This window comes from Pogona vitticeps, chromosome 3, assembly GCF_051106095.1.
Source record: "Pogona vitticeps strain Pit_001003342236 chromosome 3, PviZW2.1, whole genome shotgun sequence".
Classification (NCBI taxonomy): Eukaryota; Metazoa; Chordata; class Lepidosauria; order Squamata; family Agamidae; genus Pogona; species Pogona vitticeps.
The window spans coordinates 252,207,842-252,233,977 of record NC_135785.1 but is presented as its reverse complement, the minus strand read 5'-3'; the positions used below and the strand labels follow the sequence as shown (position 1 = coordinate 252,233,977).

Below are 26,136 nucleotides of genomic sequence, written 5' to 3'. Positions count from 1 at the left end.
TCAGTCCATCTCATATTTGTTCCTCTTTTCCTGCTGCTTTCAGCGTTTCCCAGCATTAATGTCTTTTCCAGAGAATCCTTTTTTTTCTCATGACATGCCCCAAATAAAACAGCCTCAGTTTCAATATTTTTGCCTCCAGGGATAGTTCAGGCTTGATTCGATCCAGGACCCACTTATTTATCTTCCTGGCAATCCAGGGTATCCCAAAAACTGTCCTTCAAGCAAATCATTTTTTTCTTATGGCTTCCACAAACATCAGCAAAGCTTCAACAAAAAAGAAGAAAGTCTAAAACTCAACAAAGCTTGGCTCCCAGCACTGAAGAATACTGCCTACGAAAAGGTCAACAAGCTCTACCCAGCCACAAGGACCAGTGTTCACTGCACACAAAAGACTAGCGAACAACACCCACCAATCACAGTGACAGATCATCTCCCCCTCCCTTATCACAACATATACCCATAAACAAAAAACACCGTGATCACCATTATCATCCAATCTCCCGAAAAGGACAAAAAGCTGATCCCACAACTACAAATACTCAGCTATCCCACACACTACACCAGAACACAGACAGAGTTCTAACTCCTGTCCTCTGAAGATGCCGGCCACAGAGACTGGTGAAACGTTATGAAGAAAAATCTCCAGAACATGGCCAAACAGTCCAAAAAACCTACAACAGTCCGGGCCATGAAAGCCTTTGAGAATACATAGTCACTGAAAAACTGCATTTAGAGTTCTGGCCCGGCTTCTGTCTTTTACTTTTGCTTCTCATCTGTCCTTTGCAATTTTAATTGTTTCTTCCATCATCCGTCTAGGTTTTTCTTTCCTTTTTACCAAAGGAATTGTATTTGTGCTTTCTTCTCTGATAATATCTCTGGTTTCAATCCACAGTTCTTCTGGTTCACAGTCAGTTGAGTTTAGCAGAGCAAGTATGTTCTTTATGTGAATTTTAAATTCACCAGGAATGTTGTTTAGATTAAATTTTTGTACTACAGTTCTTTTAGTGTTCCTTTTCAGCTTTAATGTTGGATTTTAACAGTTCGTGATTGGAACCACAATCCACTCCTGATCTTGTTTTGGCTGACACAAGACAGCTTCTCTATGTCCTGCTTCTAATTACATAGTCTACTTGGTTTCTGTATTGACCATCTGGTGATGTCCATATGTAAATCCTTCTGTCTAGTTGTTTGAAGCTTGTGTTTGTAAGAAAAATATAGTTGGCTTAAGGAACAGTAGTGAGTCATTGTCCTGCTTCCGTTTCCTAAGCCAAATTTTCCAACAATATTTGGTTCTGTTTTGTTCCCAACTTTTGCATTCAAGGCATCTATAAGCTTATGGTGTTTTAGTGTGTGATTAATTTCTTCTTGGACATTTGCATAAAAACTTTCAATTCCATCTTCTTCAGCATTAGTACTTGGAGCATAGTACAGCATTAGTACTTTGAATACTTGGAGCATAGATTTGAATTATGGTTGGTTGTTTTTCCAGAGTCTGATTAAGATTATTCAGTAAGATCTTACTTTATAACCCCTGCCTGTGCAGTTATATATGAGATGAGATGCAGAGCACGACAAAAGCTTCTGTGTGCAGGGTCCCATGATCTCCAAAGTCTCATTTAACAGGTTCATGGGGATGGTCCCATCGTTCACATAGAATGGTATGTAAACGTATGTTGAACTCCTAAATACTAAATATTACCAATTCTTGTCGATGTACTTTTTATTGCAAAAGTACTATGTAATGGCTACTAATATGTAATGGAAGAACTTTTTGTGCTCTCGGTGTTTTACATTATACTGACAGAGTCTTGCAGCACCTTAGAGACTTGTAGAATCATATCATAGAATCATATCATAGAATCATTGTAGGGTTAGAAGGGACCTTGGAGGTCTTCTAGTCCAACCCCCTGCCCAAGGCAGGAGACCTCATATCATTCTGGACCTCATACCATCCCGGACCTCATATCATCCCGGACAGATGGCTGTCCAGTATTTTCTTGAAAACCTCCAGTGATGGGGCACCCACAACATCAAGAGGCAAGCTGTTCCACTGTTTAATGACTCACAGCTTTTATTTGACATAAGCTTTCATGGCAGGAGCCCATTGGATCAGGCTGCATCTGATGAAGTGGGCTACAACTGTTAAAAACCTATGCCAGATAAAACGTAGTAGTTTTTATGATGCCACTAGACTCTTGGTCAGCTTTGCATCAGCAGACCAGTGTGGCTATCTCACTGGAAAATTAAACTATGCATACAGTATTGTCCAACTTATTTCTTACATACTTTCCAAGACTTCATCTTGGTATTTTATGGAAAGAGTTTAAGAGCCTCTGCTAGCTCCAGGTTTTATTATTATGAGAAAGGGAAAGAAGATTCTCATTGTGTACTTTCTTTGTACCATGAGTAGTTTTATGCACTTGCATCTTGTGCATACTTCACAACCACCCACTCAAGGTTAGTTGTTAATTACCAGAGGGCCTTCTACTTGAAATTGCACCATTTATTCTTTTTCATAATGTCTTCAGAGAATGCAGACAGCCTGTAATGTGATTAGTTTCTTTGTGCTGCTTTTTTCTCCAGGAATTTAGAGCAAAGTCAAGAGAGTGGGATAAACAAGAAACGCGGTATCAAAACCATCTTGTTTCTTTAGATGCTCAACAAAAACTATTGTCTGAGAAATGTAATCTATTTCAGGTACTGTTCTTTCTATTTTCAAAGAGGAATTGGGTCTAAATGAACCATGAGCCAGTAGTGTTGCTTATGTAAAATAATACATTTTCTGAACCTTAAAAAGGACTGTGTGGATATTGGTGCAGATCAGACACATCAATCTTCAGCTTGGAAAGCATTGCCTGATGGGGTTTTCTACACTCATTTACACGCCTGCATGCAAGGGAACGATTTTTGAGGGAGGTGGGGGTTTTCAGTAGGATTTCCCAATAACGGATATATTTCACTAATTTTTTTTCATGGAAAGTCACACTATTGGTGATTTGAGAAACTGATGTTCACATCTGGCATCTTTTCCTACGTAATGTGTTTCTCAGCAAAATCACAGAAATCAATCAGTTAACTGTGTGCTGTTGTTAAAGAGGAATTTGTGAAAGTGTCGGTAAGATTGAACACTTAGTTGTCAATGCCACTTGCTCTAAACTGTTAAGTATTAAAAGAAGCGACCATGAATAATCTCAAAAGCAGAAATATTAACTGAAAAAAGAAGCAAATGACAGAAAAACTATTACAGTTAATAATAATAATAATAATAATAATAATAATAAGAAGAAGAAGAAGAAGAAGAAGAAGAAGAAGAAGAAGAAAGTGTAATAGTAATAGTAATAGTAATAATAGTAATAGTAATGTAATGTTAAGCTGAGGAGCCTGACGCCGAAGGAGGCCCGGAGGGAAAAGACTCGAAGCCGGGCCTTCTCGGCGGTGGCTCCTCGCCTTTGGAACAACCTTCCTCCGGAGATTCGCAAGGCCCCTACACTGGGCACTTTCAAATGCCAGCTGAAAACATGGATGTACATCCAGGCCTTCCCTCCTGTCAACTACTGATTTCTTTTGCTTTGCTATTTATTATTTATTTATTTCTGTACTATTTCTTACTGTTGTATGCTAATGTTTTATGTTTTTTAATTGTTTTGATATTCTGTAAGCCACCCAGAGTGATAGAATATACCAGGTGGGCGGGATATAAATCAAATAAATAAATAAATAAATAAATAAATAAATAAATAAATAAATAAATAAATAAATAAATATTTATTTATTTATTTATTTATTTATTTATTTATTTATTTATTTATTTATTTATTTATTTATTAATTAAATTTATACCCCGCCCCTCTAGACCATGTCAATATAAAAATATATATATTGTAATCATAAAAATACAATTGCAATATTAATTAAGACAATTAATTTAAGGAAGGATTACCAAGATGGGATAGAATAAGAAAAGAAGAGATAAAAAGACTTAGCTGACTGGAGGGAAGGCCTGCTTAAATAGCCAAGTTTTTAACTGCCTTTTAAAAACACCCAGCGAGGGTGCCAGCCGAATTTCTGTTTGAATAAATAAATAAATAAATAAATAAATAAATAAATAAATAAATAAATAAATAAATGCATACATACATACATACATACATACATACATACATACATACATACATACATACATACATACATACATACATAGTAAGAGAGATAAAAGTGGGGGGAAATAGAGAGGACATAAAATAGGGAGAATACCTATAGTTGTGTGGAAAAGAACATACACCCTCTTTGGGTTCTATGGTTTTATATATGAGGACATAATAAAAATCGTCTGGTCTTTACCAGGTCTGAAAATTAGGTAAATACAACCTCCAGTGAACACATGGCATATTAAACCATTTAATGATTTATTTTATAGAAAGAAATCCAAAATGTGTGCCTTTAATCAACAGGGATTGCCACCAGTGATGATGTTGTCACTGTTGTACATGTACTGCTATGCAACAAGATTTCAGACATTGTTTTGGCTTTGCCTTCTTCCTATCTGCATCTTCCAAGGTGAATAATTCCGCTATAACTCTACAGCTCCCTATGTAGTAATGGGGCAGAATCAGAGGAGATAAACCTGTAATAATATATGAAAACAGAGTTAATTTTTGAGGGATGGCCTTCCTTCTACAGCTCCATCTACACCAGGGCATACTGTGGCCCTTTGGGGTGCACACAGTCCTCCGGGATGATTTTTGTGGCCACCCTCCCTCCCGTGATCCCCTTTTGCTCCTACAAAAAAGGTTGAATTGCTGCTCTTGGAGTCTCCAGGAGTGGCGATTCAGCTTTTCCATAGATCACAGGCAACTGCCATCCTCCATTTTTCCCATCACAAGGGGATGCCTTGCTATTTTGTCTTTTATGGCATTTTGTGTGGCCTATGAAATCCCTGAAGTATTTCTGGGCATAACATTGATCCCTGAATCCAACAAAGTTATTCATGATTCTCCTGTATAGTCAGAAAGTAACCTTCTGCAAGTTTCCAAGGATAAGAGAATAAGGTGAAAAGAGCTCACACCAACATGCTCTTTGATCAGTACAAAATGACTTTAAATGCTTATAATACTTGGGCTGCATTAGTCCTTCACAACTACCATGTGTGTGTGTGCTCATGCATGCATGCACACTCAAAAGCTCTCCAGTCAGTATTTTTTTTAATTCTGTAATAATAAAATCAGAAGAACAAACTAAGAGAAGGTTGAGCAGGTGACTCACATGTTCATATTTTGTGTAACGTAATGGACTCTTCCTTTGAAGTAGACAAGATAGACATAGTGTGTTTCCAAGAAATATAATAACCATAGTAACATAATTTTAGTGCTTGGCTTGGTTAATCAATTAGTCAGTAATGAATTTTTGTCCCTGAAGGTGTATAAAAGTAAATCTTGGGGAAATCAGTTGGGTGTAATCCAACAAAACGAGGTTAACATGTGACCCAGAGTTTATTTGTATATAGCTCTACTATATGCCCATGGGGTTTTGTATGTGTGTGTGTGTGTGTGTGTGTGTGTTTATAGACTGTGGCTACAATGGTGTGATCCAATACAGGTTGCATTGAACTTGGGATGCCTCACTTCAAAACCTCAGGGGCTTCCCCAATCCTGTCCTTAGCCACTGAAAAAAAACCCTTCCAAATAACAAAATAGGGGAATGGCCACTTTCCCTCCGCCAAAACCTTTATTCCAGTTTTCTCCTTGTGGGGCTTACATTCTGGTCACAGTGGGAAAGGACTAAATAGAAAGAAGCAACTGGGGAAGGAAATCACCATACTGTGTTTTAAATCTCTATGCCACCTTCATTCTATAACACAGGGATGGGGAACCTTGTCTCCTTAAGGCATATTGTGTCCTCCTTAGGTCCCACTTCTTTGGGTTCCCAACATGGCCATGTGCCCTTCTCCATGAAGCCATTGTTACGTGGTGTGTGTCCCCCGTCTCCCCCTGCCCATTTTGAAAGGCTTGAAAAGGCTTAACTACTGTCAGAAAGAGTTTTAAATCAAATGTTGGTGGTATTTTTGACCTCATCTTTTGCCTTTGCTCCAACCACCCCTGGAACGCAGATCCCAAAATCTTTTCTGAAATGGAATCCAGTCCTTGGACTGAAAGAGGCTTCCCAGCCCTGTTGTCGGGTCAAGTCAATGCTGACATTTGGCCCCATCACGTTTCATTCATGCGGTCAGGTACTAGGGGACCAGGGGACCTCTGGTAGGACTGTGGAGTCTCGGAGTAGGCAACGAATGACATGTCGTTGATAGCAGATATATCTTATCACATGTTTGGTTATCTTTCTTAAGCCTACCAAGAGAAAATGGCTTTGAATAAAGCCAAACAAATCATTTGGAGTGTCATAATTTCTGCACAGAAGCTTGTAAGTGTAGAAGTGTGGTTGTACCCAAAGAAAAGTAGCTCACACAACCTCTTTCCTTCTATTCTAGAAACAAGCACAGAATTGCCAGAGCCAAATACGCTGTCAGAAGTTAAAACAAGAGGATGTGGATACTTGCAGCCAGTGCAAAACAGAGCACCTCAACGTTCAGCATGACATGTTCCCTCAGCCCTCTGACAGGAATGAATTCTTTATGGAAAAACTTAAATCAACTGTGAGTGAAATAGTTGTGAGCAGGAACAGGCTCCAAGAGGAAAACCTAAAACTCCAGCAGGAAGTAAAAATGTACCAAAGAAAGTGCCAGGTAAAGAGATAGAAACTATCCAGCACAAGAAACGGCTTTGGAATATTTCATGTGAATGATGGGTACAATTGGCTGGCCAGTGTGTTTTTTGAAACATCTGATGGGATTTAGAAATCATCAGGAATTAATGATCATCATTGCCGTGGGGGGTGTGTGTGTAACTTCTTGAGTTGCAGCTCAGTGTTGCCAGCAATGTCCAAGGGAGGTGGAAAATAATATCTTGGAACTACAGAGCTGGAAGGGATTCTATGGACCATAAAGTCCTATCAAGGAGGCACAGTGGGATGAAGAGCTTAATATTTCTTATTTGCCCCTTCATAAGCGATTCCTGTGCAATACCCCTGCTGCTTACACTGAAAAACGCCAGCAAAGCAGCTGCACCTGTGGAATGTCAAAGGCTTGGGGAAAGTAACACATTTTGAATGTGAAATATAACCAGTTTTTGCAGCAATCACCTGTGTGCAGATTATAAGCAGGTAGCTAATCTGCTAAATCCTTTAGCTGTTCTTCACTGAGTGGTATGGACTTTAATGCAACACAAAAGGCTTTTTAAATGTATCCTTCCATGCAGAAAGAACTGGCCTATCATAAGGAGTGCCTCTGGTTCAAGCATAATTAGGGTGGAGGGAAAAAATTATTCTTTCGCTGTTCCTAATGTATACTATTTATCTCCTCTCTATTCTCTGCAATTATGTAAAATGTTTCTATCTATCTGTTGGCTGGCTGCCTGCTAGCTATCTTTGCATGGATACTATAAAATAACCAGTAGAGGGAGAGGTAATTGCAGTCATTGCACTTATAACATGTGAAATTTTCAGCAACTGTGGCCTCCTTTTTCTGCACTGCTCTTTAAAGGCTCTGTTGTCTTTTTATCTGACCACCCCACATGGAATGGAGCTTCTCAAGTCCTGCTTGTGTGAATGTTCTGGAGTGTAGCTTGGTCTGCCACAGTAGCGGCTCTATTGAGCTATACAGGTCACAGGTCAATTAATTGTTTGTTAATTTTGATGAAGAATTTATTATCTATTTATGAAGTTAATTGTTTCCCCCACCAAAGAACTTCAGTGAGTCCAATGTTTCTCAACTCCGGTCCCATTTAAATGAAATAAAAATCTCATGCTTTCCCCCTACACTTTTTGTTAATGTTTGAAATGTCATGATTTCAATAGGAGGAGGGAAGGGGAAACATAGTTGGAATTGAAAGTTATTTTTTGGCACAGGGTGAGTAGTGGGGTTGGTACAGAAATCTAAGGGGGATGTACAGCAGCAATATCCATCCCCACGAAATGAACTCTGCAGCGAGAAACAATGATGAAAGAAATGCAACACATGCATGACTATGTGTCAATAGGATGATACCATACAGTCAATATAATTTCCCTCCTTTCCAGATTTTAAAAATGCTACTAAAAATGTTCTCAAGGTGCACACAGTACTCCTGAAATATTGCTATCCTCCACCCCCACTCCTCACACACCAGTAGGAGGCATGTCCCACTTGCTGAGATCTGCCAGAACAGAATTTAGTCTATCTGCTAGAGACAAGTTTCAAGAAAGAAGTTCCAGTTTCTGCAGTTTCAAAAAAGATTTCCAAGAAACCCATGTTTCAAGACACTCATTTGCAGTGGATCATTTCTGGACTTATAATTAGAGATGGGCACGGACCAATTTGGCAGTTCATGCTGGTTTGTCCTTTAAACAAGCACTTCCCAGCCCTGTCCTCGCCTGGCAGGTGCCCACTCAGAGGAGGTGCCCAGAGGAGACGGGCCGTGAAGCCTCTAATGGCATTGCCTTTAAGTCGATACCTGCCAGAAGAGGTGGGGATGGGAAGCACAGAACACCTGCTTTACTTATGAGTCACCGTCACTTGTTTCAGAAGCTTTTAGAAGCTTGACATTTTAGTTTGATGTGTATTAAAAAAATTGGAGCAATAACGCTCACACTTTACCTATTCTGAACTTCTAATATAGAAATAGACAACTTTCATCTATCTGTTGAGAGATGGTGCTGATGTAATTTAGACTGTCACACAGCATGGATTACACTGTTGATGCTGCTGTTGTCAGTTATCATAATAGTGTAATACAATGAATATATTTCTCTTGGTAGAATAGCATATCAGCATCACAGACATCCCTTCTTGTCAGAAAAAAATCTGGAGCTGGAGCTAATGTACTGATTCACACCCTGCTCCCAAATGTCCTGTAGGCACGTGGTTATCCAGTGTGGGTTTAGGTTCTTGGACTAGGTGTGGCTTTGGTCTAACGGAGCATGGCTTGTTTCATGTTCTTATGTGAGAGAAGCCTAGCAGAGAATCTTCAACATCTTAATAAAAAAGGACAAGGTTTATTTTGGAAGAAGGTCTAACAGATGTTAAACCAAAAAAAATTTCATAATATAGAACTGTGAGTTGGATTTTGAATGGGATGAGCAAGACATAGACTTTCTGGGAAGTTGAATATTGACTGCCAAAACTTACCTCTTCTTGGGTTATGGCCTGTATCTGTGAATAGCAGGCTCTTCTTGAAAACAGTGGACTAAGCCATTTCTTCACCTGTTAATAGAAGAAATAAAAAAAAAGCCAAAGCGTTTTCACACTTTCTGCCTTTTGCCACTTAGCTTGCTATGTTTTCTGGTTGGTCTTTAGGAAATAAGCACCATCTACATTTCCAAGTCTGATTTCTAAGACACACAAGATTGGCTCAGCCATATCTCTTGAGTATTAATATGATTTATGGTGATAGGTGATTAATAATATCCAGCTTACCCAATGTTTCTGTAATCATAATGACACAGAACAGTATAGCATTAAAAACCTAAAAGCCCAATCCGTTATGAAGGTTTCCAGTTTATCCAATAAGATGTACTCTCTAATGCCTACTTAATTAAATTTCCAACTGATTTTTCTGCAGAATAGTTAGATAGATAAATATATAGATATAGATAAACATTCTTATATGTATGCTAAGGAATTCTTAATACTACAGAGGTGTGGGTCATCTGGTTAAATCTATTTTGGATTTGCTTAGAATATTGAAGCAAGGCTTACAGAAGTGAAGAATGAACTACAGTCACGTGAGGATCTCTTGAATATGGTAGAACTGGAATGCCAACAATTGCGTAAAGAAGTAGCCAAAATGGAAGAATATAGAAATATGGAAGAAAACCAAGTGAAGTAGGTATTGTAAACATAGGTCTACCAAGTGGGAGTGAGTGATTTGGGTTGAATCACAGTTTTAGGAATGTCAGTATGCAAGTAAGTCCCTCTAAGAAGATACAATGAAACTTATGCCTAAGTAAGAGCACCTAGCCTTAATTAATTTTCTTCTGCATAAGGTAGATATTCAAAGTGTGCCACAGAGAAACTGGAGGTGTAGAAGACATTGAAACAAACACAAGCTATCCATATTCACTTCAGTGGGATTTCCCCTCATCTGGCTTGCATCTTTTGGCATATACCATATTTTTCTGTGTATAAAATGACACTTTTTACTTAAATAATTAGACAAAAAATCAAGGGTCATTTTATACACGGAAGGCAGCCCGCTTTCCCTGCCTTTTGCGAAGCCACAGAGTAAAGCAGCTGTGAAAGGGCTTCAGGATCAAAGGGGTGCAATGGTGCAAATTTTCAAATTTTCTGATCTGGGGGTTAGAAAATGGGGGTCGTCTTATACATCGGGTTGTCTTATAAACAGAAAAATATGATACGTCGATATTCTGGAAGGGAATTCCAACTTAGTTTACATACTTTAAATTGTATGCAAAAGGGCTATAATTAATTTGGAATGCATACATTTATCATTCAGAAGGCTCCAGCTTAAGTTTCTGCAATCTCCAGGTACGATCTGGGAAGAAACCCTTGCAGAACTAGCAAATCAGTCTGTGCCAGAGTAAGCACTAATAAGTTGGATGGACTAATTAATGCCCTGTGAAAGTACGAGCCAGCGTCACATTAACAGTGTTATAAGCTTACCTATTTTTGCTTCATTTATACAACTATGGACACAGTCAATTGAGGGGACATTTGTCCTTTGCAAATAGCCTTGTGGTGCAGTAGTTAAACTGCAGTACAGCAGCCAAAACTCTGCTCACGACCCGGGTTCAATCACAGGTAGCCGGCTCAAATTCACTCAGCCTTCCATTCTTCCAAGGTCAACGGAGTACCCAGTTTGCTTTGGGGGGGGGGGGTTAATGTGTAGCCTGCATAATCAAATTGTAAACTGCCCATATTTGTGGGGGGGGGGGAACTTACATAGTTTTGTGTGTGTGTGATATCGGTGCATTTTCCTGGTAAGAAAAGGGACCATTTGAGCAATCACATGTTTATCTCCCTGCAGCTATCATCTCCAGTAATTTGTTTTTTTTAAATTTAATTCTTATTTTCCTACAATTTTTCCAAATCTATGGATACTTGAAGCTCATTTGCTTTCTGAATTGAAATCCTGATCCCATTTCATTATTGCACCCAAAATGGTTTATTTTTTATTTATTTTACACATTATCAGGAGAGCCTATATCCTGTGTTTCTGCATGGGCCTACTGACTGAAGGGAATATTTTGCAAGAAACTTTCATTATTAAAATGATTTTATTGCTCATGCCTTACTAGCCTATGCCCACATAATTTCAAAACTGCTGCCAAAACCAACAGTGACTTACAAATATAATTGATGGTGTTCCATCCAATTAAAAGATAACATTAAACCACTAGGTTTTATATCATAGACTTAGTAAGTACTGTATTTTAGCATTGCTAAGCCAGATTTTCTTTTCTTTTATGCCACCATAAAACATCAGATGTAATTTGAAAACATCCCACGGTGTATCAGTATTTGAGAAATAAGGTTATGGCTTGTATCCTGTTGCCTAGTAGAAGCGAAATCATACATGCATCTCCCGTGCTCCACCAGGCTTTTCATCATTGTGTGCCTGTTCTCATACTGGTTTCAAGATCAGTCACACAGCAGGGAGTCTGACAGAGCCGAGTATATGCTTATGTGATTTTTCTCTTCTGCTTCTCATTTAGGCAGCAAATTAAAATTTGAAGTTCATTAACTAGTATAGGAGTAATGTATCTGCCTTAATCTAATTGCAGTGAGCTGCTTGGGTCCCCTATGGGGAGAAAATCGGCATCTAAATAGTAAACCTACCTACCTACCTACCTACCTACCTACCTACCTACCTACCTACCTACCTACCTACCTACCTACCTACCTACCTATGAAGCTAGCGGTTAGAAGAACAACTCATGAAAGACATCGTAACTGGGGGTACAGTCATACAGAGAAATAACTCACATTTTGGACCATTTGTGATATGGCCCAGTCTGAGTTATTTCCTGGCAATCACATGACATCTGTGAAACTGTGAATCAGCAAACCCCTGATCTGTGCCTAAGCTGGACCTTTTTGTTCCAGCAATAGGACTACTACCTTTTGGAGCCAGGTTGGATAGATTCCCTGAACAATAGAAGTGTTGTTCTTAGGAAGATCACTCCCTGCAAAGTGACCCTTTCTGGTGTGATCAGATGGGATTATTTCTTGTTGTCTTGCCACATTCTAGGACATTCTCCTTACATTCTCAATCTGTCTAGGAGATGCTCTCTGTACTGGTATTTTCTGTCCAACTGGGCTTATTTGGAATATTATTGATTTTTAGTAGAAGAGCCTGAGATTGTAATACTTTAATGTTTGTTTTTAAAGGCTTCAATCAGCTTATGCACAATGTATCAAGGACCTGGAAATAAAGAAAGCTCAGATACTGGTCTTGGAACGACAGCAGGAAAATCAACAGAAAGAATTACATGAGGTATTTTCTCTTAGAAAGATTTTGGAATCTAATTGTTAACCAATTGTAAATCTAATACCTAAATCTTGTATGTGGTGCAGGAAAATTATGGTCATCTGTAGAAAGCCACCTGAGCATGTTAGAGTGAAAAGGGGAGTAATAAGAATCAGTTTTTAGTTGCATGTACTCAGCCTTCAGTGAAGGACTGACTGTAGTAGAACTAGAATAGGGAACATTTGGTCTACCAGATGCTGTTGGGCTATAACTCCCACTATTCATTGTCATTGGTTGTGCTGCCAGGGCTGATGGAAGCTGCACTTCAACAATGTCTGGGGTGCTATATATTCCCAGCCCCACAGTAGGACAGAGAGCAAATTAGTGTGAGCCAAGAGCATCACAGAGAAAGCAGGTTTTGAGGATGCGGTTGAAAGGGAAGAGAGGGGTGATATCATGGAGGTGTTCTTGGAGATAGTTCTGCACTTACAGGGCAGCAAACAAGTAAGAATGTAGTCTTCTGAGGGAACAAGAGGACTTTGGATAGAGGAGAGATGGAAGAATGCAGGTCAGGAATAGAAATACATATCTGGATGTAAGGAGCAGAGAGATCAGGATGGGGCAAAACCTAAATAGTTAAGAGGGCAATCCTGACTCAGATATGTGTTGGCTGTGGAGGGTGAGAGATGGGCAGAAACCTGTTATGCCAGCAAAATCCCTTTAGGCTGACAGAACCCCCTTCTGCCAGCTGATCACAAAGATCTGCTGGGAAAGGAATACCTCAGGGAACAGCCTAGTTATGCTAAATCCAAACTTCCTCAACACCAAGGATACAGTGACAATATGAGCACACACTGGATATGTTGCAGAGTTGGGAAAAGTCTATCTGTCTGTCTAGCCATCCATCCGTCTGCCTTTTGGACTACTACTAAAATTCTCAGCCATGCTTTCTTCATCTCTGCGTGATTAATAATCCCTTTACTGGGGGTCCTTAATAATCCCATAAGGAAATCTAGTGCTACTTGAGCAAATGGTCAAGCATGATGTAATATGCAAATTGTCAAGAAAGCATTCAAAACCTGCTGTGGAAATTGCTCCATTTCCTCTGAGAGCCACTCCATATTTTTGTTGTTTGGGAGCCACTGCAAATTGCCTTCAAATGAGCTACCTGTAGGTGGAGCTTGGCAGCAAGTGAGTGGATCTGTGCCAAAGATTTGAATACTTTTATTAAAAAGGATCTAAGATACTGCAGTGTTTAATGGTTCCTAGTATTTAATAATGTCTTTCAAAAAATGGAAATGCCAAAGCTGGTAACAGAACAATGACCAAGCCATTCACTGAAGATTTTCTTTAAAATAACAGTTGGTAAAATTTACAAGAAGCTCAAAAAAAGGAGCAGGAAACACAGAGTTAAGACTCAAAGAATGGTTTCAAAACAGGGACACACTATTCACCATATATGTAGCTGGGGAGATGATGTAAGCGTAGATATGTATGCTTGCTTTGTTGATATTGGGCTTATTCAGATGGCGCATTTGTTCCTTTGTATGTACCTAGCTGTGCACTAATGATACTGGCATTTTTCTTGCCATCCAGAAGATGCAAGGCTTAGATAGGTATCAACACTGACAAAGGGTGACACAGCCTTCCATGCTTTTAAAAAACATATCCTGTAGGTATTTCTGTTGGCTTTTTTAATTATTTATTTATTTATTTATTTATTTATTTATTTATTTATTTATTTATTTACAAATCAATCAATCAATCAATCAATCTTGATGTATTTGCGAAGGCTTTCATGGCCGGGATCTAATGGTTGTTGTGGGTTTTTCGGGCTTCTGAAGATGGTTTTTCCTAACGTTTCGCCAGTCTCTGTGGCCGGCATCTTCAGAGAGCACAGTTTGCTGTCCTCTGAAGATGCCGGCCACAGAGACTGGTAAAACGTTAGGAAAAACCATCTTCAGAACATGGCCAAGAAGCCCGAAAAACTCACAACAACCAAATAAATATTGCCTTACCTTTCTCCTTAAGAAGGACCCAAGGTGGCTTACATCCTTAAAAGCTAATATTGAAAACTAAAACAGTAAGTATACAAATACTAAAAAGGATAAAACAGATACCACACTGAAAGACAATAAACAAAAGCAACACCAAAAATGCATCCAAAGCAATAAGGCACAACCATCCCTTTTAAAAAGCCACCCAGACAAAGCCTTAAGGGAAAGATTGCCTGAAGAGAAAGGTATTTGCCTGTTTGCCGAAGGACAGCAAAGATGGGGCCAGTCTGGCCTGCTGTATTTGGTGGCAAAGTTCAGGCATCACCAACAAACTTTCTTGCTGGAAGCTTTTAGTTTTAGCATTGTTCTGCCTGAACAAAAACAAAAACATTCAGCCGAGAAGATCATTTTCAAAAGATGTATGCAAAAAAAAAATGGGATACTGATTTTAAAGAGAGTGATTTCCAAATTGGTTTAGCAGTGCACATACATTGTTAAGTCATAAACCTTAAATTTTTAATGCTAAACCCCTCAGGCTATAGAGAAAGGAGAAGTACTGGGGTCATCTCGAAAAGCCAGACAACCATTTCTTCAAGACATTCTGATTTCTTTAAGAGAGGAGGGATTTTAAGAGTAATTGTGGACAAAACCTTGGTAACATCCATGCTCATTCAATACCAAGTGGCATCAAGCACCACAAGGGATGAGGGAATGAGTTTCTGGTAAGCAGAAAATCCCATCAGCATAATAAGACAGGCTAATGCTCTTTGCAGAAATATTGCTGTTGGAAAGAAAAAAGCTGGTATTATTGATGGAAGTCACAGCTTGTGCAAGCAGCAAAATCCCATGTTACTACTCTGGCAGAAATGTCCACTCAGCATAAGCTCAACATGATACTGCCCATAAAAATCTAGAATACTTTGATCATCATATGAGAAACTAAAAGTACTGATTGCTGCAGCTATAACAGTGTGTTGGCGTGGGCCCAACTCCAAAGGCGGATGTGGCGTTTGCCTCTCCAAAAGCTTGGAGTCAGATTCGGATAGTGAAGCTTCCAAGAGCACTCTGTTAGGGAAAACAAACCTTGGAACCCAAGATAACAAGTTAGATGGAATTTCTTATCTGGTGGCTTCAAATCCTCCCCTTTATAAGCAGAGCAAAGACGCAGACGTATAAGGAAAAACACAGAGAGCGTTCTGATAAGAATTATAGCATAATATATTAGACTTGATATATTAGCATTGGTCAGACATATATACATGGCATTATATACATAGGCTTGTGCATAGATTTCTCAGAGCAACATAACATTCACAGAAATAAAGCAATGACCACCAGACTCACAACTGAGTGGCAAAGTGCTGTTCTCACTCTCTTGCTTAAATAGTGAGAGCAGCCTATCACTGCAGACATAGCAGCTGAACGTGGTTATCAAGCACTACCTAAGCTTGTTCCAGCTCCATGCCATCAGTCATCCAATGACTTGACGTTTACAAGCATGATTTTGCATTCACTACAATATTAAATTTAACCCCTTGTTCACTTAAAGCAACAAATCCTGACACAGTGAAGGTAAAATGAATCAGAACTGAAACGTGGGAAGGTGAAAAACATATTGTCTAAAGAACCTTGAAGGCTAGTTTAGATGCAGCATGTTGTCATGGTTGAAAGCGCCTGCCTTCAAAATTAGAGCAGCCATGACGATGTCCAATGTCCAAGCAGGAAATGAATGAGAAGAAGAAGAAAGATGGCTTTAACCTTAACTTAAATTTTCCATTTACACTGCACTCTGAAAATCATTAGTTTGAAATAGAACCTCTTTGTTCTTAGTGACCTTAGCTTTCAGTTTCAGTGTATATTCTCCCTATGAATTGTGCCTGGTAATTCTCACTATTGATATTTATTACTGTAACGGGCACGCTGGAGCCTATAATAACTCAGGCCTCCAGTATGTGCTCACTCTTCTACTCAGGTAGCTGCCACCAGTATTTCCAATTAATCAGTGAGGCCAGTGTTTCTTTAACACACTTAAACTTGTTTATTTGATCAGTAAAATATAATAAGTAAATCACCAGTTGATAATCAATTTCTCTCACTCACTGAACTCACTAACACACAGCTTCTAACTCTCACTGACTTTCTGGTGCACTGTCTCACAGACTCACAGAACTCCCTCTCACATACTCCATACACTCCTTTATATCCCAGCCCCTCCCCCTTTTGCACCACCTTCCCTTCCCTCATTGGCTCCTTTTCCACTGCTCAGCTGTGACGGACAGGTGAGGGCAGGGCTGAACGTTACAATTACCTTCTAACTTTTTGGTGATAGTAAAATAGTAAATCCCGTGTAATCCTAAAAATGCAATAAAAAGATCAATATCACAAAGTGAGAATCCAAAATATAGTTGAGAGTTTTTGCTTAGTTATTTTAACGTTGTCATCAAAAAGGGTTATATTGTACTAAGTAACTGGAGAATTTATCAGAATCTAGCTGTTTGTTATTAGCAGAAAAGTTATTGGGACCCACAATCAGCTTGATAGTCACAAGGGAAAGAGCAGTACAGGAGATACAACTTTCAAGGCTACATCTAATAGCACAGACCAACCCATTAAATTATTCTAGTAGCAGATTGTCTTCTTTGAGAGCAATTTCTTTTGAAAAAAAGAAGACTGTATTGACATTTGTCATATTTTCTCTTCTGTGGGCTTCTGAGAGTTGTTTTTTTTTAATTGTGGCTAGTATTTGTGCATTTGATTTTACTTACTTGCAGTGATAGTAGAACCTGTTAGTAGATATAATGTGCTTTTTATACTAGCGTCAGATGCTTTTAACACTAGACTTTTTGTGTGATTTTTTTCTTTAGATTCTCCTGGGGTTAGTGAAAGAAAATATGGGATTTTTTTGTATCTGTTATTCTTACTATTCTAGTCCCATTCTCTACACTGCAAGGAAGAGAGTGGTTATATTGAATTAGGTTTAATATTGCCAGATTAAGGGAAAGCCTGTTGAATCTCACATCATCTGTTTCCCCTGTAATGAGGAGTGTTTGAAGAAGTCCCATACAAGGGCAATACTGAGGCTTAATTTTGGGGAGCAGAAGTTTTGTTTGTTTGTTTGTTACTTTGATTTATAAATCATCCCATTAGTGCTGAAGCAGTATTCTGGGCAGTTTACAAACAGTTAAAATGAAATACACAAAGCTTAATACAATATAAATACTTATGGGAAATGTTTGTGACTATTCCAAAGAGATGTTTGGTGCACCATACTAGGAGTGATTCCAATGACCATCATAAGTAGAATTAATGTTCTTACTGAAATTACTGCCTAATCTGTATAAATTCACTTTGTAAGATTGATATAGATAGATACAACAAATAGATATATAGTTACTGAAGTGTTTCAGGGTCATTGGGGTGATCTGATTTGTTTGATTTTTATCATATTTCATCCTCGGCTACTAAAATGTTTGTCATTATGTTGAGGGAAGTGGAAAGAGATGTTACACACAGGAAGAATACACAGGCCTTGGAACATAAGGCATCACAACTATCTTTGTGTCCATTGCCACAAGAATCAAGAAGAATCATAGGGTACACTTTTTGTAGGAAAACATTATCAGCAATACAAGTTAGATATTTCTTGGAAGGACCATATTTAACAGAATTTCCCTCTGAACAGATAGGGACAGTTGAAATATTCCATTACTACTACCGTATTTGCCAGCATATAAGACGACTGGGCATATAAGACAATCCCCCAACATTTCCACTCAAAATATAGTTTGTTATATACTCGACGTATAAGACTACCCCCTCTTCCGCACACCTTCCACACATCAAATAAAAGGTGCTATTCATTGTCATGACTGTACCGCCACAGTGTGACCGCAGTGCCTTTGGCCCACCTCTGCATCTCGCTGTGACCAGCACTAGTGCACAAGTGCACATGTGTGAGCTCTGCATAGACAAGGGGCAGGCTGGAGCGCCGCTGCTTCCCACCGAGCAGAATGGTCCGGTCACGTCGAAAAGGCTGGCACCCCGTCTCACTGCTGATGCTCGCCGCGGCCGCGCTGGATACCGCGGGTTACTGGACGGTATGTAGAATGAGGTGGGCAGGCATCGGGAGGCCACTATGGGCAGCTGTGTCTATCCCAACTGAAGTGCACCCGGCGTATAAGACGACCCCCCCCCCAACTTGGAAGCATGTTTTTCAGGGCAAAAAAGTAGTCTTATATGCCAGCAAATACAGTACATCGTTTCTTTGAAATTCTGGAAATTTGTATTTCAAAGGTGTTATTCTCATCGTCGTCTTAATTAGGTAGTCAGCGGAAGACTCCAACTACAGTACCATATTGCTTTTGGGTTTTTTGCCCCAGTTATATTAAACTATCTGTTTTTAAGGGTTAATTGTAGTTGTTTTAATTCTTTTGTCTTATTTTTTATTTTGTATTATGTTTGTTGTAACCACCCAGAGTAGTGCCTTGGGACTAATGGAAGTGGTAAGTAAGTTAAGTAAGTTAAGTAAGTTAAGTAAGTTAAGTAAGTAAGTAAGTAAGTAAGTAAGTAAGTAAGTAAGTAAGTAAGTAAGTAAGTAAGTAAGTAAGTAAATCAGATGTTCTTGATGGGACAACCAAGGTCATCCTCCTGTATTTCTGTGCAGGAACGTGTATTTTTGACATATACTGTGACTCCATCTCTCTTTTTGTTTTTTCTGCCCCTTTTGAACAATTTATATCCTTCAATTGCTGTATTCCAGTCTAGGGAGTCACATATCCATGACTGGGGAGGGGTGGAGCTGATACCTGACACATCACTTTCATCCTATATTGGCCTTGCCTTTATTGAAATTGAGGAACAAATTGCGTTTTAACTCTAGCCTGATCCCACTGCTAAAAAAATCACCAATTTAAATCATGTTCAGCATGTTTTAGTTCAGTGTATGTTTGGGTGATTACAGAAGGAATGTGCAAGCACAGATTAATTTCAAAGGGGATTGCATTATTTTCAGTGGTGGCAGCGAGTTTTTCTCCTTTTCTACAAGAGGTCCATTTATTTAAATGCAGATGTGGAATCAGGATGTGTGAATGCCTCTGTCCCTGTTTTTCCCCTCTCCTTCCTGCTTTCTTCTTTACCTTTATGGGTGGGGATGAGAACCTTGAACACAAGGGCAGTTGCTTTAGGGCTGAGGGACACACTCTGTGAAAGAAGCTCTGAAGAGCTGCCTTCCTTCCTGCTTTCCACTGTGTATTCCCATATATTCCAATATATATTGGAATTGTAAATGAGCCCTCTGCCATGTTACTCTTTCCCTTTCAACAACAATTTAGTTATGGTGTTTATGGATGAGGACAAATGAGACAATACAAACAGTACGTTGAAGGAAGAAGCAGTGCTAGTTGTTCTGAGTCCGACGTTTTAAATCTGCTATCACTAATACAGTTGGAGGGGTTGGTGTACTGGAATAAGAGAGTCCCAAAAGTCAGCAGTAGGTGAAAAATGATACAATCTGAGAGTACAGCTCCCATTCTTTTCTTTGTGGACCACATCTGTTGTAGATAAGGGACCGTCTTTATCGGGAAGAGCAATCCCATCCCTCCGAGGTGGAAAGAATGAGGACAGACATCTCTGACCTGACAGAAGAGCTTCATCAGAAAGAGATTACTATAGCAACTATCCTGGAGAAAGCTGCCGTACTGGAAAGACAGTTACAAATGGAGTTAAAGATAAAAGAGAAAATGTTAGCAAAACAAAAGGTATGCAAACGGAATCAAAAGTGGCACAGGGTCATGTGGTCATTGTAGAGATTAGCACCTATTGATGCCTAAGAAAGCTATTCCCTCAGGGGATGGATGAGGGGGAGGCCGGCGGAAACGACCGGACTCAGCAAGACAATTTGGCATAATAGTAATCTTACCAAGTCATCCAGAAGCAAAGAATCAGGACTTTCTGTTATTAAAATGCACAGGAAAACAAAAAGTTAAAAAAGACAAAAACATGGTGGCATCTTAAAGACTAACCTTTATATATTTTTAATGTGATCTTTCGTGGACAAGGCCACTTCATCAGTAATAGAGAAGAGGACCTGTCCCTGAAAGCGCACATTAAAAAAATATAGAAGTTGTCTCTCTAAGACAAGTAATTCTAATATGCTGAGTGATTTAAAAAACAACACATGGCTACTGCCTTGAATGCAGAGTTCACTGAACAATTGCAATACGATGTTTCTGTGCTAAGTAGGCTATTATCCTTTCTAGACATTTGTTGTATCTACTGTTTCTGGAGCAGTTCTGTAAATACTCCTTTGATTACAAATGGGGAACAAGCAGCCAAAAGATGTCAGTTTCTTGTTTCATTGAGAATTTACTCGTGATGAATTTATAAATATACTGATCCTTCAAATGTCTGTCAACAGATGGCAGATTTGTCAAAGACAGAACTCAGGACTTATTTGGATTCCGTGGATATGCCGGGGCATAAGAATGAAAGGTTACTCAATGAACTTGTTAAGTTGCCAAAGAACACAGACATACCTTTGCTGGTGAAGCCCATGACAAGCTTTGAAACAAGTCATTCCAACCAGAACTCTGCAAAAATGCAAGAGAAGAAAGAGAAGTAGGTACATGACAATGCACACATAACTCTGTTTTATCCCTTTTAAGCTTTATTTTATGGATGCTTTCATGGGGAGCAGCCCAGATAGGTTGTGTGATTGACATGAGAATTGCCTTGCTGGATACAACCAAGCAGTGGACCTGGGCCAACATTCTGGGTCTGTAATTAACATAAGAATTGCCTTGCTAGAGACAGCCTAGCAGTAAACTTGTTCCAACATCCCCATTGCAATAGCAGCCAACCAAAGGCTTCTCAGAAGGTCTCAAGCAGGGCATGAATGTACCACCCTTGTCTCATTATTTGATCCCACCACCTGATACTCGGAGATATACAACCCGTTGCACTCTATAGGTGATGGCTTCATATTTATTCATGTACACGTCCAGATCTGTTTAGCCTAAAAGACTTACAGTTGAAAGATATAACACAAGAGGGAAAGGTGGATAAAGAAGGAAGAGGAAAATAAGAAATATGAGCACCAGTTCTTAAAAATGCAGTTGTTAAAGCACCCAGTTGGCTAGAAGTAGTTCAAGCACCTGCCAGAATATCTGGTACTAGGTAACTACTAAGGGAAAGCCAGAGACAGCAGATCTCTCAGCAGAGTGAAATATCCCTTTTGTCTCTTTTTGGCATCCTGAAAAAAATCTTTACTTACCATGATACAGCTGCTAATACACTTATCCTTTGTGAATTTTTTAACCCCTTTTTAAAAAAAACCATGTAATCTTATGACCATCGCCACCTCTTGTGGCAGTGAATTCCACATGCTAGTGTGCATTGTGCAAATATTTCATTTTGTCTATCTTCTGGGTTCAGCTGCCAGTATTTCTGTCCTGTCATCAATTCTTGTGAGTCACAAACATGTTGCCTGCAAGAACTGCAAAGTGGAAAGGAAGGCTTGAATGCCACTCTTACTGTTTGCCACAGTAAAAAGCAGGACACATAGGGTGCAACTAGACAGACAGATTGTCAATTTGGGTCAGTTTTGACGTTTCCTGTGGCATTTGGGGTGCAACGACCCTGCAGTTTATCTTGCACTGTGCTGAAGGGTTGTCCAGTACAGCAGGACGTCCCTCTCAAACGAGCACTTCTTGTTTCACTTCCACACAATGTTTTGTTATGTTTTTAAAGTTTGGTGCTTTGTGAAATAAGCTCTGCAGTTTGACAAGTTGCTATATCAATTCAATGCCATGTCACTTGCCAGGTTGTTTTTTTTTTAAGAAGTGGGGAAGAGGACACAATGGCAGAGGTGGATGTGCAGTCTATGTTCTCAGGAGAATTACATCTATTTGAAGTGCAGTTTGGACTCACCCTAAAGGTTGTCTGGGATAATGCAACATGCCTTGTGAATGACAAGAGTAGTGTAAGGGTTGCAACAAGACAGGGAGTCTGTCCCACATTGATTTGGTTCAATTTGAAGTTTCCTGTGGCATAATGGTTGTTGTGGGTTTTCCGGGCTCTTTGGCCGTGTTCTGAAGGTTGTTCTTCCTAACGTATCTCCAGTCTCTGTGGCTGGCATCTTCAGAGGACAGGAATAGCACTCTGTGCTCTGGTGCAGTTTGTTTGGGAGCTGAGTATTTATAGATGTGGGATCAGCTTTTGTCCTTTTCAGGAGATGGGTGATTATGGTGATCAGTGTGTTTTTGTTGTGGGTGTATTGTTGTGATAAGGAGAAGAGATTATCTGTCACTGTGATTGATGGTTGTCGTTAGCTGGTCTTTTGTGTGCAGTGATCACCCACAACAACCATTAGATCTCGGCTGTGAAAGCCTTCGTGAATACATTTTCCTGTGGCACTTGAACTGCTGTTGTGAAAGTGAGGCTGACTGCATTTGCTTTTCAGTATAAGGACATTTAAGTCACTCTAGTGTGTTAGAGGCTTTCTGTGATGATACAGGTACAACAGAATGAGCCACTGCAATAATAAATGGGTCTTTCCTTGAGGGCAGGTTCCCCTCTGCCCTCAAGAAGACACTCATTAGGCCCATAAGAAAGAAATTAATTTGGCGGCGGACAAAATTGGCAATTATAGGCCCGTCATCAATGTTTCTTTCATGAGCAAAGTGGTCGAGAGGGTGGTGGCAGACCAGCTTCAGGCACATCTGGATGAAACAGATGCCCTGGATCCATTTCAGTTGGGCTTCAGGCCGTGCCATGATACAGAGACGGCATTGATCACCCTGTACGATGACTTATTGAGGGAGGCCGACAAGGGTAAAATATCTTTGTTGGTCCTCCTCGACATCTCGGCGGCCTTCAATACCACGGTATCCTCCTGGGGAGGCTCTTTGAGTTGGGTGGCTTGGCTCTGGCCTGGTTCCGTTCCTTCTTGGAGGACCGCCCCCAGAGAGTGCAGCTTGGGGAGAATATTTCAGCCCTGTGGAGTCTCAAATGTGGGGTTCCACAGGGGTCGACTATATCCCCAATGCTGTTTAACATCTATATGAGGCCACTGAGTGGGGTCATCAGGGGGTGTGGAGCATCATGTCATCAATATGCTGATGACACCCAACTCTACATCTCCTTTTCACCAACTGCAGGTGATGCCATCCTGGCCCTCCAGCGCTGCCTGGGGGCTGTACTGCAATGGATGCGGGAGAACGGGTTGAGGCTGAACCCAGACAAGACGGAAGTTCTGAGGGTGGGTGGCCCTGTGGATGGTGGCTTGGGAAACTCCCTCATGTTTGAGGGGGTGGCCCTGGCCACGAAGAGTGGGGTCCGCAGCCTGGGAGTACACCTGGACCCGATGCTCACCATGGAAATGCAGGTGGCGTCGGTAGTCCACACCGCCTTTTTCCACCTTTGGTGGATTGCCCGGCTGCAACCCTACCTAGACACGGGGGTGCTCACTACTTTAGTACATGCGCTCGTAATCTCTATATTAGACTACTGTAACGCGCTCTACGTGGTGCTCCCTTTGAAACTGATGCGGAAACTTCAGGGTGCTGCAGAATGCAGTGGCCAGGGTCCTTACTGGAGTGAGAAAATACCAACATATCTCTCCTACTCTGGCCATGCTGCACTGGCTGCCCGTTCGTTTCCGCATTGACTTCAAAGTGTTAATGCTTACATATAAGGCCCTAAACGGTTTAGGAACCTGATACTTGGCGGAACGCCTGCTCCCACCTAGATTTACTCTGATCACCTGCATGAGCCAGGAGGTGAGGCTGAGGAGCCTGACGCCGAGAGAGGCCCGGAAGGAAAAGACACGAAAACGGGCCTTCTCGGCGGTGGCTCCTCGCCTCTGGAATAACCTTCCTCCAGTTACTCGTGCGGCCCCTACGTTGGGCACTTTTAAGAGTCAACTAAAAACATGGTTGTATGTTCAGGCCTTCCCTCCTGTCAATATTTAATTCTTTCTTTATTTTTTCTTTCATTTATTATTTGTTTTATTATTATATGTGTTATGGACTGTTTGTAAAATTCTTATGTTTTATCATATACACCTTATTGGAAGCCGCCCAGGGTGGTCGACCAGACCAGATGGGCAGGATATAAATAAATAAATAAATAAATAAATAAATAAATAAATAAATAAATAAATAAATAAATAAATAAATAAATAATAGAAGGAGGCGAACCAATGCTTAGCACACTGCTTTTTATGGCGGTCTCAAGGAGCAGAATAACTATTATATAACTGCTGTAATGGTTTTCAAAGCCAGAAACAAAATGTATCTTGGATGGGATTGCTCCAGTCCAGCTTTCTGCCAAGGCGAAAATGGAGCCTTGTCTGTTTTAAAAAGCCCCCTCGGCTCCTGGCCTTCCAGAGAGGGGTGGGGAGAGAGGCAAGTATGTGTAACAGAATGTGTAACAATGGCATCAGAATTATTCGGCACACTATCAGCCATCTCCACCTTTCTAGCATGGTTGGATGTGTAATAGCTTATAATCCGTATAAGAATCAATTAATAACGGGAGTGAAGGCATACCTCTCTGTTCCAGAGACAGGCTTTTGGAAGAGGAGGCTTTGAGAAAATGGAATATATAAGCCAAGTTATAAAACTGTTCCACAATCTCATGATGAAATACATTTGACATGCTTTATTTCCATTAAACTGCTTTGTGTACACAAGCATCTGCCACATCTTGCTTTTAGCCATTTGCTAGGAATTCTTCAACACAATCATGAATTTGCCTTACCAACAGGCTAGTCTTCTCTACAGATGGCACAGCAAGCATAGCCTTTGCAGCCTCAGAAACTACAGTGGTGGTGGTTTAATTCCAAGCAATACTGTACTTGAATTTAAGGTTAAGCACACATTCAGGCTTTCCTGATGCTGACATTTTTAATAGGACATTATTTTTCCTAGCTTTTCCACTAGTGTAATTATTTAAAATTTGAACTTGGAGGAAGTCTGAGTATCTGTTTGAGGGAGGTACCAATGTCACAGGCATTAGAACTATGCCATAGTATCAGGGCTTAAAACTTTAATAATGTGTCATTAGTTTCTCCTCTTACTGTTAATTTTACATGCCATCAGATGTAATAAAAAACTGAGGGCCAGAGAAGCTAGAGAATGATATGAGATCCTCAGCAGGAGATTATTTTAATAAGGAGCTTGAGCCACACCTTGCATCTCATCTCTTTCTCTCCTGCCAGTTGCAGTTTCAAGAAGTTTCATTTAAAGTGTTTCAGTGCTTTTTTGGTGATTTTTTTAAAAAGCATCCTTCATTGACTCTGTATGAAAATTGCAGCATTTCAGATGGGAATGAATTAATATCTCATTAAATCTGAAGAAACAGAATAATACAAAAGATAAAGATGCTGTGCTCTCAGAAAAAAAGGAATTAATTTGTAAATATATCTGTGATGCCCATTATTTTTGTGTCCCATACTAGATTATCTCAATATAAAAAGTGGCATCAGTGTTTAAAAATGAACTTACCCATTTTCTTAAAATGGCACAGAACCTGATCCATTTCAAGGAAAATGTTCCTTCCTTCCTTCAAGACTACAGCCTCTGGCAATGGTGGCTGCAGGACTGTGAAAATTTTAGTGCAAAAAA

General features: G+C 39.9%; 1 protein-coding gene across 3 annotated transcripts in view; it reads left to right on the top strand.

Moving 5' to 3' along the window:
* The window catches only part of DEUP1 (deuterosome assembly protein 1), a 52,960-nt gene that overhangs the window by 17,916 nt on the left and 8,908 nt on the right, over window positions 1-26,136 (top strand). For all 3 annotated transcript variants that reach the window (XM_072993576.2, XM_078390136.1, XM_072993577.2), the window contains 6 exons: window positions 2,584-2,697; window positions 6,482-6,736; window positions 9,765-9,910; window positions 12,437-12,542; window positions 20,071-20,268; window positions 20,928-21,127. In XM_072993576.2, the coding sequence (XP_072849677.2) occupies window positions 2,584-2,697; window positions 6,482-6,736; window positions 9,765-9,910; window positions 12,437-12,542; window positions 20,071-20,268; window positions 20,928-21,127 (1,019 nt within the window). The remainder of the gene's footprint in view (window positions 1-2,583; window positions 2,698-6,481; window positions 6,737-9,764; window positions 9,911-12,436; window positions 12,543-20,070; window positions 20,269-20,927; window positions 21,128-26,136) is intronic.